We start from the raw sequence: 17,424 nt of genomic DNA, 5'->3' as shown, positions 1-17,424 counted from the left end.
TTAGGTTGACACAAGCATTAGGACGACATTGGCAAGGTCAACAGCCAAAATGTCGACTTGGGGTTTTCATCTCTAATGTCGACACAGTCAACATGGACACCAAAAAAAGTACAAATACTGTGCTCGCCATGCTTCGGGCTCACTATTATATTCTCCCTCCATGCCATAGTGGATGCTAGGGCATTAAATACCACCTGTCGGGCACATGACCACCTTCCTAATGTCCACTCAATTACCCTGTTGATCTTTTTAATGTGTCAACCTAAAGCATGTCGACCTTCTGACTGTGGACCGTATTAAAATGTTAACACTGATTTCAGATGCATTTATAAACAACAATCTAAATAGATTTATTACCAGAATTTAACATTACTTTCATTTTTACCTATGTTTAAAATATTAGGGCTCTGCGTCCCTAATGTTTCCAATGTCTCACACATAGTGTATACAGACGGGTAACATAAAGATAGACATATAGTCTATAGCAGGCATGTCCAAAGTCAGGCCCGGGGGCCAATTGCGGCCCGTGCTGTCATTTCAAGCAGCCAGCAGCCTCCAGCTGGAAGAGCATCAGATGTGGGAAGAGCAGCACAGGACACTAAAGGTGGGTTCCCGGCGAGCGCGCCTTTACCTTGCTGGCTGCTGCAGTGAGGAGGTTCCGGCCGCCACAGTCAGATGTGTTTGGTGTCCTACCCCTGCTGCTGCAATCGTATATATCACCCTACTCCACAATCACAGTGACAGCAGTGTGTGGGGAGGGGGTGCCGCAAGGGGGAAGCTTGCTCCCATAACATGCAGGGCGGAGGAGGGCAGCAGCGGGAGCCCAAGCATCTCCTGTCCTTGCAGTGCCTACTTTACCTCTCCTTTCTCTGGCTCACACAAGGGGCTGGGAAACCTACAGAGAAGGGAGGGGTCAAAGTGGGGGACATACAGTGAAGGAGGGTCAGGCTGGGGGACATACAATGAATGGCGGCACTGATGGACATTAAGAGAAGGGGGGCAGGCTGGGGAACAGAGTGAATATGTGCAGAGTGGGGAACATACAGTGAATGAGGGACATACAGTCAAGAAGGGCAAGCTGGGGGACATACAGTGAATGGGGGCACGCTGGGGGAAATACAGTGAAGGGACAGGCAGGGGGACATAGAGTGAATGGGAGCAGAGTGGGGTGATTAATGATTCAAAGAATGTCAGGCTGAATGTTCGGCCCCCACATTTACACTTCACCAAATCTGGCCCTCGCCGCAAAAAGTTTGGACAGCCCTGGCCTATAGGATAGAGAAAGAAATTAATATCTTGTTTCGCCAGAAGAGACGTTTCAAGTACATTTGTGTCTTTACTACAGGTCAGACATTTTTCAGGAGACAACAACATTGCACCCAGGCCTATGCCATTAGCTCTCCCACTATGGCTCCAGCTTTGGAGACAAGTGTAATTGTGACAATCACCAAGTGATACTGTAAAAGACCAAGCAGTGAGTATAAGTGCTGATATGACAGAACATAATGTTCCAGACCAGTAGATGTACAGTATGTATACACAATATTTTCCTCCAGCATTTCAGATGAACAGTGACAGTACCAGCAGTTTAAGTACCTATTAAAGAGCAGAGACCTTCAATCATAATCATGCAAAACATTCCTAGATTGAACGCTTTATCAGTGCATGTAAATAGGAGTTGGAGGGAGTAAATGTAAATAGGAGTTGTTTAAAGGCCCATACACACTGGGTGACAGAGCTGAAAGCAGCTCAGTTTTGTTTTTTGAGCTGCTTTCAGCTCAAAAGCCGCCCAGTGTGTATGGACAGGCAATAAGTATCAATGCCGGCAGCCGCCGTTCATCTGCTGGATTTACCAGCAGACTGAACAGCTTTTCAAAGCGTCCTGCTATGGAAAGCCGTTCACAGCGGCAAAAAAAAAAAAAAAAAAAAAAAAAAAAAATCGTTGGGCAGGGGGAATTTTTTTTTTTTAAATCAGTCCGTGTGTATGCAGCTTAAAGTGGCCTACACACCAGGCGATGTTGCTGAGAACACTTGGCAAGATCTGTCAGTGTTCTCCGGTGAGAACACTGGCCCTGACCGGTGATAAATTATCTTATTCGCACATTGCTATCGCTATGGCCCCTACACCTGGAGCGATGTATGGGCATCTAGTTAGATCGCTAAGAAAATGCCCTGAAATCACCTCGTGTGTAGGCCCCATAAGAGAATGAAGGCAAAATATCAGGATATTGCTATAAAAAAAATGTACTTGTGTAGTTTCACGGCGCCAGCATGGTGCTACTTCGGGGTTGTACGCTCGTCACAAACTATGTAAAATAAAGTAACAACTCCATGCCAACATGGATAGTTCATACCTCCACTATCCATGTTGGCATGTAGTTGATTTTAGATAGCGTGGCAAGCGTAGCGAGCCACCGAGCCCGCAGCGTGGGCGAGCGAAGCGAGCTCCGCAAGGGGACTCAGATGCACGGCGCCATGAAACTACACTAGTACCAAAAAGAAATACAATTGAACAGTAGTGGATTAAGGTTTTTTAATATGAAAAAATAATTAAATAGTATGTATGAATTTAAAATGACATTTTAGTATTGCACTTTTCATAATATAGCACAAAGTATTGGACACAGGATTTAACAGGAGACGTGTTCTCAAATTTTAGGGCAATATTTAAAATTCTAGAACAGTGGTTCCCAACCTGTGGTACGCGTACCCCTGGGGGTACGCGGCGGCCCGCCCTGTAATGGCGACCGCGGCAGTCAGACAGGTTGCTGGAGGGGAGGAGAGTGTGTGGCACCCCAACCTCGGTGCCCAAGGGGTTAAAAATTGGACGCAGCAGAGGGCGCGAAAAGGAGCCCCCGGGCTGAGTGACAGCCAAAGGGGGACCAATAGGAGCAGAGGGCAGGTGTCAGCGGGGGGTGAGAGGTCCCGGAAGCGGTGGTGAGCGGGTCTGATTGGGAGACAGAGAGGAGGACGGAGAAGCCTGTGGGCTGACGCGTGAGGAAAGGAGGGAACCGAAAGTCGGAGAGCCAGCGCGTGCAGCCGTGGAAAGAGTGCCGGAGCCGGGGGAGAGACGGCGGAGGGGCAGGGAGTGAGGTGCCACTCCAGTGCCGCCCCGATTAGAGAGTGTATCCAGCAGCCCGGAGGGGCGACTGAGTGCGGCAACGCTGCGGCGCCCGCACTAGTGCGCCTCCCGGCAGAAAAGGAGACGGAGCTTGGAGCGCAGGAGGCCGGCACCTAACAGCCAGCCATGCGGACATCAAAGGACGGAGTAGCGACGGGCAGGAGCCTGCAACTTGCTCCCGGCTACAGGTATTTGCGCTTCCCGCCACCCCAGGCAGACAGCAGATGCACCTACACATGCCCTCCCCATACCACAGAGGGATCACCAACCCCTCTCCTCTGAGGGTTAAGTCACCAGTACCAAACTCCAGTCCAGTGCTCCTGTAGTGCCCAGAGAGTGTATACCCCACTCAGGGGGGGAACTCTTGCATGACACCGGAGAACAGGGACATTTAGTAGGAGTTCAGGAGAGATTACCAGGTCCGGCATTTGTGGGGCATTGTTGGCACTGTGGGGCATACTTGTTACTGGCACTGGGGCATTGCTGGCACTGTGGGGCATACTTGTTGCTGGCACTGTGGGGCATTGCTGGCACTGTGGGGCATACTTGTTGCTGGCCCTATGGGGGCATACTTGTTGCTGGCACTGTAGGGGCATTGTTAGCACTGTGGGCGCATACCCAGTACCATGGGGTCATACCTGGCACCGTGGTGGCATTCCCGTTTTTGGCACTGTGGGGGCATACCTGGCACCATTGGAGCATATGTGTATCTGGCACTATTGGAACGTGATCCGTTGGAATGTCTGTTACTTTAATAATAGAGATTTGACAGTGTTCTGTTATTTTATATGCTGTCCGCAGAATGGGCTGAGCTTATATTGTGGTCAAGTGGTTGCACTTATTTTTTTTTATCGTCATTGCCAGTATGACTTGCACCTGTTAAGCCACACCCTTCAAATGAGGCCACACCCCTTTTAGGCCACGCCCATACAATTTTTTACGAGGGGGTACTCATAAATGAAAAGCCTAATCAAGGGGTATGGGAGACAAAAAAGGTTGGGAACCACTGTTCTAGAACATGGGTTTGAAGGAAGCTATAACCTATTTTCAATGTGGTTAAGACACAAACGGGTTTAAAATGAGCCTCTGTAGGTCGACTTCATGAAATTGGTAAGTCTGATGGGTTACAAAGACCCCAAGGGAACAGAAATCATTTATTTAGACAAAGGGAAACAATATCAGACAAAATACATAAACAAACAAAACAACAGCAGCTAAGCCATCACCATAGAGAACTTGCTTATATGTGACGATAATGTACAATAAAGCAGCTAGAACATCCCAGGATGTCCGTTTATCTACTGCTATGTGCATTTTGCTTAGTAGCACTTGCAGCCAATTGTATGAGCAGATCAATATGCATTAAAATGATCAGCACATCTTACTGAGCAGCCTCCCTGACACTGACGATCTGTAACTCTGTATACTGTAGGGCGCCAGTTTCCAACCTGGGGTACGCAGCAGACCGGTTGGTGGTACTTGAAAATAATATATGTAATGGCGGAAGAAGAAGTAGTCTCCCATTGCCATGGAGACAAACATCTCGTCACTTCTGGTTCTTTACCAGAATCCCCTCATGCCCAACCAACAATCCACTGGGAGCAACCCGTGCTTCCATCATACATCAGTGATCATCTGCTCCGTGCCGACAAGGAAACCGCGGCATTAATCCTACAGGTGTTCGCAGGAACCCCGAAGACCGTACACATCAAGCAACTTGACGCAGAGGGTCCCGTTCCTAACCGCACACTACTCCTCTGTAATATAAAGACACCCTTAAGGTCATGGATACCGCTCACTTCCACTCCACTCGTAAGTACTGTGGATTATTTCAAATTGAGAGGAGTGGGTACTCATAGCCTAATCAAGGAGTATGGGAGAGAAAAAAGGATGGGAACCGCTGCTGAAAAGTAAGGTCCGTTTTCATATCCTGTGGCAGAATACAGGACACACCATACAATAGCATACCTACAGCCAACGTGCATTATATCTAAGGTAGTGATGGCTAACCTTGACACTCCAGCTGTGGTTGAACTACACATCCCAGCATGCCCTGCTACAGTTTTGCTTTTTTGGTCATGCTAAAACTGATGCATGGTATGCTGGGATGTGCAATTCAACAACAGCTGGAGTGTCAAGGTTACCCATCACTGGCCTAAGGACAAGCAGACAATACTCAGTTCAGATAGACAACTTTAAAACCAAAATAGTTCTTAAGTCACCAAAACCAGCCACAGTAATCTGTAAGGTCACACAGAAAGCGTTATAGGTTACTTTTGTAGCTGAAGAATGATTTGTCGCACTCTGCCTCCCACCCGGAGGACCTACAACCCCAGATCACACAGGATGCCCGACCACAATACCACAAAGTGCGGATTAGTGGTTCCAGTTGAGGAACTTGGCACTGCTTGCTCATTGTTCTATTACGGCAATAAAACGGTCATCTGATAAGCCGTGCGCTTCATGGTGACTAATAATCACACAGTGTGTATGTGCTGCTAATAGTAACAGCGGTCTAACTAGAACAAGTATCTGGTCTCCAGACCTCAGATGGGCACACCGTCATGTTCTAGTGGTCAGTGTTTTATATCACATTCAGACGCACACTGTAGGCCCTCTAGTGCGTTCACCTGATACACAAGAACCGGTGATTGGCTGCAGTGGGTTAGATTAGATTATTAAGCAACCCCTTATACAATGAATTATTTTCAGACAATGACTAGGTCGACACAGGCAAAATGACACCATGAATTTTACCCCATTTTGGTGCCTATGTCGACACAGGAACACTAATAATTGGGGGTCCATTCTCACGTGGACACCCAATTAGTGTCTCACCTCCCCTCACAAGGATGTGCGTGCGTGCCGTGCTTAATGTTTCCAATCAGAGTCCACATGGAGGCTAAAGTATGATAAAAAAAATATTCCAAAAACGTCATGTCAACCTTGTTGACATGAGTGTCAACAAGGTTGACATGACGTCATGAGTGTCAACCCAAATACCACAAATGGTCCACATTTCTAGCATGTCTGCCTGAACACATTAGAATGACCTATATGCCCAATATTCCTTGATAAATCCCACTGTGTGATAGGAAAAGGACTGTGGGTGCCGCCAGGTGAATTATGCTGGGTACACACTAGACCATTGCCACTCCAGCGGTTGTTGTACTACACATCCCAGCATGCCCTACTACAAATTTGCTATTTGGCCATGCTAAAACTGTTGCAGGGCATGCTGGGATGTGTAGTTCAACAACAGCTGGAGTGCCAAGGTTCTCCATAGCTGACTATTCCCACTGCAGGAGAACTATATTGACTATACACACTGACCGATATCGTGCACGATAGCAGTCAGTGTGATGACACACACCCCTAGGGATGGCCATCAACCATTCAAAATCATTGATGGTTCATGTAAGATTTCGAATACTTTTGCCATCGATGAGGGAGAACCAGATGGTTTCACTCCATCGATGGAACAGCAAAACGATGTTTTGCCTTTTATTTTTTTTTATCAAAGTGCCGGGACACAGAGCATAACTCTGCCCCCCGACACACGCGAAACCCAGCGTTTTGATTGGCCCACAGCCCAATCAAACACAATAGATGACCATCGATATGTAAAAATATTGATGGGCAGCCATTGCATAGTTTAGCACTATCAATGGCCAGTTACAGAATTGCCATTGATGGCAATAGCAACAGTGGCCATCCCTACCCCCCCCCCCCACTCCATACAGGCAGTCAATGACATGTGGCCAGATTGAGCTGCATGTACAGACAACAGGGAGGAGGGGGGGAGGGGGGGGGGTCATTAACCACCCATGGCTGACATGCATTGTTAATTATATTGACTGTACACAATGGACAATATATAAATCGATATCGTCTATATTGTTGGTGATATGTCACCCAGTGTGTACCTAGCTTAAAACAGCAGATTGTTCAGCATGCATAGAAATTATTATTATTACTACACAGGTTCAACCTTGTTAATTGAACACTGTTTATAGCAGCTTGACACCCCTTTCACATCGCAATTGGACTTGGGTTAGTGTTGCCAGTGCTTGGAGGTGACAATCTTCACTTGCCAGTGAGCCTGCTCTCACCATGGTTGTAGCGTGACACTGGTCATAGAAGAACAGGCACCCAGCACCCAGATCCTTCCCGGGTTCAACCATGGTAACAACCAGGGTCAGATTCCCAAGTAACACGACCTTGGTTATACGTTTGGTGGTAAAGGGGTACAGTACATAAACTTCTGTTATAGAGAACAGCCGTTCATTTTACTCAGTCATCGCAATCAACCTGTCAGCTCGGCATGGGATAGTCGTAGTATAGCAAGTCATTATATACATTATATATAGCTACTGTAGGACTGTGTCACAGAACGCACATGCACAAAGCCATCTAGAATGAGTTTTACTTTAGATGCAATTTAAAAAAATAAAAACACAAACAACAACAACAACAACAACAACAACAACAAACCACCACAACTTTTGCAAACAAGCTATTAAAAAAAAGGAAGGGGGGGGACTATTCACAAAGGTTTGCTGTGCTTAATTCTCCCCAGCACTGGACGAGGTTACGCTACATATATGTTTCATTTATCCCACTCCACTATCACATTTTGAGACCTTTCCAGATCTGGTTACAATGTAAATGGTACCACGGCCCACATTTCATGTCTACTGACAATGCAATAATTTATTGTGAATGGTACACCTCAATTACACCGATAAAAGAAGGGAAACTGTCATTTAGCAGACCACACTTAGGTCGACAGTCATTAGGTCGACAGGGGGGAAGGTCGACAGGGGGCAATGCTGACATGGGTTTAGGTCGACATGGGTTAGGTCAACATGCGTTTTTCACAGTTTTTTGCCGACAGGAGGTATTTCATGCCCTACCATCCACTAGGGCGTGGTGGAAGAATAAAATAGTGTGCTGAGCGCAGCGAGGCACTGTGTCTGAAGCATCGCGACATCTGGGTAAAAAAAAGTGAAAAACCCATGTCGACCTAACGACTGTCGACCTAAACCCATGTCGACCTACAACCCTGTCAACCCAAGGTGGTCGACCTAAGTGTGGTCTGTTAGATGATCCACACCCTAAAAAAAACAGGGGCTGCAGCAATTATACTACGCCAGTGTGTCAATAAGGACAGGAAAGGTGAAGGAATGTAACAGGTATCTATCTCTACATCTCTCTAACTACTCCTCACCTCTGTGAGGAAAAGTACTGCCACTGACCACTCTGCAGACCAAATTACTTACTACAGAAAGTGAAAGCAATTTTTGCACGGACACTGAACTGCTTCTAACTTGCTGGATATGGAGAGAGGGAGCTGTGAAGACAGAGATTGGAGGTAGGAGCAGATAGGGACTGTGGGACTGTCCGGCTTGGCTGTCAGACAAATCTCTGCTGCTGGCCGTGCGACTCGCAGGTCTGATGTGCATGGACCGCATATCGCATCGGACCTGCTGTCAAACCCATGCGGTTTGGATATTTTTTTTAAGCTATTGATCGCATAAGAAGTGACCAAATCACATGTATATTATCCTAGTGCCTTGATGGCTAACCTTAACACTCCAGATGTTGTTGAACTACACATCCCAGCATGCTCTGCTTCAGTTTTGCAATTTGGCCATGCTAAATCTGATGCAGAGCATGCTGGGATGTGTAGTTCAACAACATCTGGAGTGTCAAGGTTAGCCATCAAGGTCCTAGTAGTGTATGGGGGATTTTAGTTTATACCAGATTCCTCTATATTGGACATAACATACCTGTGACATGCATGCACCAGCAGTGACTTGCACGACTCAGCATGTGTACAGCCATACAGAAGTGAATATTCATCATTCCTGCCATGCAATCTTATCTTGTATGTGGGGGTGTTGCCTGAACTGAGCACACAAGGATTTATTTACTCTACACCATACTTGTAGGATAAATGTTAGGGAGTCATTAGCAGTAAACATGGACTCTCCAGGGAATCAGCTAGGAAGAGCACTGTTGCTTAAGGTTCCAACAAGACAAACAGGGCTAATGCTGCTTTTGTGTTTTTTATAGCTTTTCCTGGTTCTAGGTCCTAATTCAACATGGATTGTTAGAAAAAAAAATATCAAGCAATTATCGAATGACTGCCCATCTGTGGCGTTCGCATTGCACACACAAAACTTTTTACTACAAAAATGCAAATGCATAGAAGTTGCAGTTTAGCAAACAGGAAGCCACCATGTATAGGCAGAAACATGGCTTTTCTGGGTCTGTTTGAAAAGACACAGGCGTGCCTGCCTAATTTGATAATCACTCAATTTATGTTTCCTCCAACGATCCGTACTAAGGGCCTTATTCTGATCTGAGCTCAGTACAAATTTGTTCTTAAAATGGGCAAAACCATGTGCACTACAGGTGGGGCAGATGTAACATGTATAGAGAGAGTTAGGTTTGTGTGAGTTATTTTGTTTCTGTGCAGGGTAAATACCGGCTGAATTATTTTTACACTGCAATTTAGATTTCAGTATCAACACACCCCACCCAAATTTAATTCTCTTTGCACAGGTTACATCTGCTCCACCTGCGGTGCACATGGTTTTGCCCATTTTAAGAACAAATTTGTACTGCAATCAGATCAGAATAAGGCCCTAAATTAGGCGCTATCGGATTGGAATGACAACATGTACAAAACATCCAGAGTATACACACTATGTTGCTGACTATGTACACTCCCGGGGGGAGTGTACATCCAAAATGCTCCAGACCACGAGTATTTTCAATAAGGAATTATTCTTGATTTCGGAATTTTATTTTATTTTTACATACTCACCTGGTCCCCCCGGTGTCCACGGCAACCATCAGGTCTGTTTTTGGATACATCCCCGGTCACAAGGATACATTCACATGTGCGTGGGTGACGTCATGCACCCGCACAATGCATACTGGGTTTGTCTTTGATGTCTCCGAAGACGAACCCAATGGTTGTCGTGGACACCGGAGGACCAGGTGGGTACGATAATCACTGCGGGGAGGACCTGCGGTTTTTGGAATATTTCAGTTTCGGATAAGGGATAATCAACCCTGTATAACTAATTGCTAAAATCCGTTTTTCCCTCCATTTATCAAAGCCCTCTTCTCTTCACATGTCACACAGCTCTTCCATACTCCAACACTCAGTGACCATCTTTGTCCGCATACTCATCTCCATCATTGGCCTCAAGCCTCTAGTTGTATGTTAATTGAGTCCTCACTACTTATATTTAAGCTGTAATGTGTATTGAACTGTGGCGCTCTTTAGTTGTACTCTATTTTTGTTATTCATTCAATGTAATGCCATGTACTGTTCATTTGTACGGCGCTGCGAAACACTCGTGGCGCCTTATAAATAAAATAATAATAATCCTCTACCTAAAATATCTTCTCTCCAAATAAAAAAAAATATATTAAGTGCTGCGTCAGACTTAGGGCCTTATTCAGATCTGAGCTCAGTACAAATTTGTTTGGAAAATGGGCAAAACCATGTGCACTTCAGGTGGGGCAGATGTAACCTGTGCAAAGAGAGTTAAATTTGGGTGGAGTTTGTTGGAGTTTGTTGAAACTGAAATCTAAATTGCAGTGTAAAAATAATGCAGCCAGTATTTACCCTGCACAGAAACAAAATAACTCACACAAATCTAAATCTCTCTGTACATGTTACATCTGCCCCACCTGCAATGCACATGGTTTTGCCCATTTTCCAAACAAATTTGGGTACTTGTGAGTTATCTGGACGCCCGATTTTTTGATTGTATGCCTTAAGTTAAGGCATACAATCAGATGCGATGCGATATCGCATCGCATCGCATGCGATATCGGATGCGATGACCCGATTTTTCCATAGGAATCAATGTTAAAATGATTCCTATGGAAAAAGGGGTCCTTTTCATACCCCTACTATCCAAGTGGGCATGGAGTTGGATATAAACCTGTGGCGAGCGTAGCGAGCCACCGAGCCCGAAGCGTGGCGAGCGAAGCGAGCCCCGCGAGGGGACGGTATTCCGTGTCCCCTCGCGGGGCTCGCTACGCTCGCCACGCTTCGGGCTCGGTGGCTCGCTACGCTCGCCACAGGTTTATATCCAACTCCATGCCCACTTGGATAGTAGGGGTATGAAAAGGACCCCTTTTTCCCATTGAATTCCATGTTAAAATGGACTCAGTCCATTTTAACATTGATTCCTATGGAAAAATCGGGTCATCGCATCGCATCGCATCGCATCCGATGGTCGCATGCGATGCGATGTGCCCGATCCGACCCGATTTTCAAATCGGGCGTCCGGATAACTCACATGTACCCAAATTTGTACTGAGCTCAGATCTGAATAAGGCCCTTTGTCCATGACTCCTGTTTGTATTTAAAGGCCAATAATCACGCAAAATGACGATTGTCTGCGCATGGGGTGCAATGCTCCTGTGAAGGGGTCGCTGCGATCTCACTCAGGGGTAAATGTATGAAGCTTGGAGAAGTGGTATCTGTGAAAATGCACCAGCCAATCAGCTCCCTCAATGTGGATTTAAGGAAAAAAGTGACGGACAGGAAGTGACAGTTTGGAGGAGTTAACAGAGAGTTTATGGGGAGTTGCCGCGGAAAAGCAGGAGTGCCATGGTCACTTTCAGTGCAAGTATCTGGTGAACTAATACCATTTAGGTAGCGGGCAGATGGTTCCTTCGAATCCTCCCCTGATGTTCCCAATTCCGAACACTCCCCAGAAGTATCCCAGCATGCCAAGATTCAGGTGAAGTCACCGTTTGAAGATAAGGAAGTGCCAGATACACCCCCCTAATACCCAGCATCACACCGTATACTCCCATTGTACCATCAGCTGCACTGGAGGTGTTACGTATGTTTATGATATTTTATTGGAGCATTACAGAGTCAGCATGGCTGTGAGTGGCAGTGTATGCGGCTGCAAACATCAACAGCTATGTATAATCCTTCAATGCTTTAGTTGCTGATTTTGCCATCTGTGCCAGCTTAGGCTGACAACGCCTGTAACATTTTTGACTTAAATCTGTCTGACTATTCTTTGAATAATACACATGGAACAGTATCACGATCCTGTGTGTATGGTTGATGCTTGTTGACTTATTATAAAGTAATACATGAGTGGATTGCAGCGGTTAATATACGAATACAGTGGTGTTCAGGAAGGAACGTGATTAATTACACTTGTATAGTGACATAGGTGGCTCATACATACATACGCAAACCACAATCTTAGCTTGTTTGACAATTGCACTTTTATCACTATACTGGTTGGACATGTTACACACACACACACACACACAGATAAAATAGGTCATGCCAATTAAATTTTCCAGTGTTAAGATTTAGAAACTCAAGTCAGAAAAGAAGCCACGCATTTATCTGTTTTTGTTTTTTTAAATGTACTTTTCAGGAATTAGCGGTTGAAAAGGCATTGACAGAGAATGGGTGAAGGAGCCTTATGCTGCCCATACACTTGTGAGATATTGCATGCAATCATTCGATTTCGACCACATCTGGCCGATGAATCGAATGATTGTATGCATTTTTAAGGGGACATTCGACGTGATGCGCGGGCGCGCCGGTCGAATGTCGGGTCTCAAGATCTTATGTGCTGCACATAATATTTATCGAATCGCAGGAGCGATCGCATGTGGTTTTTAACCACATGCGATGCTCGAATGCAATCCGCAGGTGGGGAGCGGAGGGAACACTTTTTCAACGGCGCAGGGATGGGGAGAGGGGGTTGGAGGGAGCGTGGCAGACGGCGGGCACAGGGCGGCGTTATGTAGCGTAAGAAGTAGCGCTAGCGGTTGGCCTGTCAGCGGTGGAGGCAGATGTGTTTAAAACAATGGGCAGCCTCTGATTGGCTGAGATAGCTCAGCCAATCAGAGGGCTGCCCAGTGTTTAAATATTTCTGCCACCCGTTAGCGCTAGTGCTTTTTGCGCTACATAACGCCGCCCTCTGCCTCACCCGATGTGCCATCTCAAGATGGCATGCGACATCAGGTGCTGCAAAGGGGTCACTTTAGCACCACAAGATGCGATCGGGTTCGATGGACATCGCACGGCGATGTTACATCGAATCCGATCACACCAGTGTATGGGCAGCATTACATCGCTCAAAAACACATTGCAAGTACAGCAGGATATACTATAGCCAAAGGCATAGAGGTAGTCCTCACACTAGGCAGGTATAGCCCTGCTATTTTACCGGCACCCTGCTAAAACAGCCTGCCCGGGCAGTGCTGCGGGAATACAGGTCATGCACACGGAATCTATTTACATTCTGTAGTTGCCAGGAATGTCCAGATCAGAGACTTCAGCGGCCAGACACACCCCCTAATAGTGACATCAACAGGACCTCCTAGCAACCCCAATAGTGATGTCAGCAGGGGACACGCCCACTCACTGGCCAGCCATGCCCCCTTTTTGAGCGTACCGTACACTTGCTGGCCTCCGCACCCCTGCCCGCATCCTAACAGGAGCACATATTTTAGGGATATTTTTCACTATTCTTAATTGACAGTCAAAATAACTGTACCTATAGTACTTCTAACAATTAAAATGTATGTATACAGTGTTGGCATATGCCATGGTGCTCTACAACCATCAATTTTACCTTAAGGTCTGGCCTTTATAATGACGCAATGCTTGGAGTTGTGGTAGCCCTAACGCAGGCCTGGCTAAACTGGTGAGCGAGACTTGGCAGTAGTTCATGTTATCCACACCACCTAGCTGCTGCGCAGGTGCAGTCATTACCATCGGGCACAGTTTCTAACATGTGCGGCATTCATTCCTAACCGACACATTCTATAGATCCAAAGGCTGCCTGGAAAACAGGAACTGTTGGTAATCTCGACGACATGTTTTTACACCACAGCACTAAATCATCCTTTAATATGTATACTTCATACATAGGGCATCAGAGCAGACCCATTATAGCCGTTTCTGATCAATTCAGAAGGAGGGAGATGTTGTAATAATGTCGACACCCCAATGCAAAATGTCAACATTCTGACATTTTAAATGATACTGCCAATAAAAACCATTTGGAATGTCTACTTGTTATATCGTCAACGATGTGTGGTTCCGTCATTATCAAAGTCTTCTGTTCACTCAGCCCAACCTGAGGATATCGTCACTGACAGCTATACTCCTAGTTGTCCCCACTAACGATACACTTATAAATTCGCTCAGTGTGTATCATTTGTCTGGGAATCATTAGTAACATCGTATCTTTTTCTAGTGTGAGCCCAGCATTAAATATTGATGATGTCAAGCAAGCTGCCCGAAACAGATCACAGTGACGCGAGGTTACTAGAGAGTGCCAGCAAACTTACCCTACTAAGAATTTAGGGGGGTATTCAATCTGTGCCTATATTTCCAGACAGGGGAAATTTCATCATTCAACTATTCAATGCTGCAGTTAGTGACACCATTGAAGACTTCTGTTTTGTCAGAAGAAGACACAAAATTTCAAATTCATTGCCGTTTTACGACAATCTGCAACCATTTCCTTGGACTTTCCGTCAATCGGAACATTGAACTCCAACTGTCGATTTAGTTTCAGATCTGGCGAAAACAGACAGGATTCCAACTGTCGGGACAGTCGGAATCCCGTACTGAATACTCAGTCTAAAGCTGGGTACACACCAGAAGATGTGTACCCAGTGAGATCGCTATTGATATCCTCCAATCTGCATAAAACAGCTAAACCCGTGCAAATGACTGGGTGCGCTGCTGTTTGGGCACCCAAAAGGCTGACATTATACAGGTTTCTATTTGCACCTCAGCTGAGGTGCAAGCACAAATTACCTGCGACACAAACAATTGAATACCATAGCACCTGTCACATTAGACGGGAGCTGCGGATGCCAAACAGCAATTCAATTCTACCCCGGGAAAGAGATGGGGAAACTTTTTATATTTGTATCTGCAAGGTAATATGGTCTCGGAAATATTTAAACAAAAATGATACAACCCTGATTAAAATCACATTTCTGAAAAATATATTGACATTTACTGAACGGCAAATAACCAATAAAATTGCTCAAACCCATTTTCATTGAAACTAGTGCTTTTTTTAAGGTACATAGACACACACACACACACACACACACACACACACGATACACAATGGTGTATAGAAAAATTGTATTTTATACTTCGGAAAAACACATCCTCCAGGAATCATGTGTGGTATTTTATACAGTATGAAGTGTTACCACTCCTGTGATTATTTTTATACAACACAATTAGCACAAAGTAACCATTTTTAAGTGAATGAAACTAGATACAAAATATGACAAGTGTTTGCATAAAATAGGACAGAAATATCGAATATCCCTTTCTTAGGATGCAGTTAACAGTATGACCAATGGCATGAAACATAGAATTGCCCAAGGTGCATATGGTGTGTCAAACATCAAAGCAATGACACAGATGTGCACGCATAGGTTATTATTACTACACTTTAAAGCACAAATGTTACACAGCAGAAGACATACATATGTTTAGCTTTAAATAGTAACTCAGTCTCACGCTGAGTTTTCAGGACAATAGTGTGCCGATTAATATTTGTGTCCTTGTGTATAAAATTGCACAGTGTGTGTGTGTCTGCGTGTGTGTATATTACACACAAACTGACCACAGCAAAGGAAACATTAATAACCAGCTGTCATGTTTGCATTGCAGGAAGCCCCCTATCCAGGTCACCCCTTTGCCACAACACAGGGCAGCTGCTTTGTGGGCAATTCTTTAGGAGACAGTGATTTCCGCATGAGCCGCAACATGTGGGGGACAGACAGAACTTTCATAGCAAGTTGTTAAATGCCTTTTACGATTACGTGCATGATCAGCGCACCCCAGAACAAGTAGTCTGAATAAAATCATTGCTGCCGACGTTTCCAAAGATGCTTTCATGCTATAGCTAAGCGATATGCTAGCTGCTGTGGAACTACGCATCCCAGCGTCGCCTGTCACCGGTTTAGCATGCACTGACAGCAAAACTGCAGCAGGGCATGCTGGGACGTGTAGTTGCGAAGCATCTGTGGGTGCCACACATTGCCCATAGGTGATATACAATAATGAGAGCATTGCATTGCGTTGACTGCTGCAGCCCACATCATGACAGATTATCAGAATTGCAAAGAGCAGGATATGAGCCAATTGGGAAATAGATATATATATATACATATATACACACACACACACATTATACACACTAACATTCCCAGGATAAATCTGGGTAGTCTTGTAGAGCTGGCACTATATAAGAGAATACATGAGCCACACATTAGTCATTGGGGTGAGTCAGGCAGGATCCCACCATCACACACAGACATGTAACCTGTAGGACATGGCATGTACATATGTGTGTCATGTAGCATGGGAATGTGAGGGAGAAATCAGAAACATGGAGGATTTCCTCCTCCTCCTCCTCCTCCCACTCCCTGCAGCTGGGATCCCTGATCCTGCACCGCCCTGGTCTGCATCAGCACCCTGCATGGGCCCCCCCAAATCTCGGTTCCCACACTATGACACCCCCACCCCCCTGCCCCCGGGGGCCCCTCCCTCCTGCTCAGGATTGTGATGCCAGCTGTCCCGGGAATCCCCCCCTCCGCTGCCGGGCACACACAGTAGTAAAACCCCTGTCAGGCCTGCGGGTGACCGGACTCCCCCCACCCCGCGGTGCACCCCCACCCCCTTGTTACCTTCTTGATGTTGTAGAGGCGGGTGAGCATGCCGATGCCCCGGTCATTGAGGATGGTCAGCTTCTCGGCCAGCTTCTGCTGACTGGGCTGCAGCACGGAGCGCGACATGCCGCCGCCGGAGCTGGGCTCAGGCCTCGCTACAGGCGGGGGAGGGGGAGCCGCGGCTCGGGGATGCTCTCGGTATGACGGGGGGTTGTTGTTGTTGTGTGGGGGCGGGAGGAGGGGGGGGCGCCCTCATACAGATCCCATGCTCCGCAGTGTAAAGCTATGACACCCGCCGCCGCCGCCAGCCCCGCCCTTCCTGCCCCAGCTAAGGCCACGCCCCCTTCTCCCTAATCCCTGGGCTGCTGCGAGGATAACGCTCCCGGATCCCGGGCATGCGCAGTGCCCAGTGCGCTGTATGCGGTGACGTCACTGCCCCTGCTGCTGCTGCTGCTGCTGCTGCTGCTGCTGCTGCTGCTGTCAGTGCCAGATGTGTCACCAGTATCATGCAGCCACAGTACCTGGGTGCTGACATAGTGCCACTGCACTGTGTAATGGGCTCTGTGGGGGGCGCCTGT

At 46.4% G+C, this 17,424-nt stretch overlaps 1 protein-coding gene across 4 annotated transcripts in view; it reads right to left on the bottom strand.

The window, feature by feature from the left end:
* Window positions 1–17,185, bottom strand: part of NCKAP1 (NCK associated protein 1) — a 96,529-nt gene extending 79,344 nt beyond the window's left edge. For all 4 annotated transcript variants that reach the window (XM_083154679.1, XM_083154680.1, XM_083154681.1 and 1 more), the window contains exon 1: window positions 16,865–17,185. In XM_083154679.1, the coding sequence (XP_083010805.1) occupies window positions 16,865–16,972 (108 nt within the window). In that variant the 5' untranslated portion in view covers window positions 16,973–17,185. The remainder of the gene's footprint in view (window positions 1–16,864) is intronic.
* Window positions 17,186–17,424: the final 239 nt, after the last annotated feature.

The sequence above is a fragment of the Crinia signifera genome, chromosome 7 (genome assembly GCF_055691185.1).
Source record: "Crinia signifera chromosome 7, ASM5569118v1, whole genome shotgun sequence".
Taxonomy (NCBI): Eukaryota; Metazoa; Chordata; class Amphibia; order Anura; family Myobatrachidae; genus Crinia; species Crinia signifera.
This window is presented reverse-complemented; position numbering and strand designations above follow the sequence as displayed.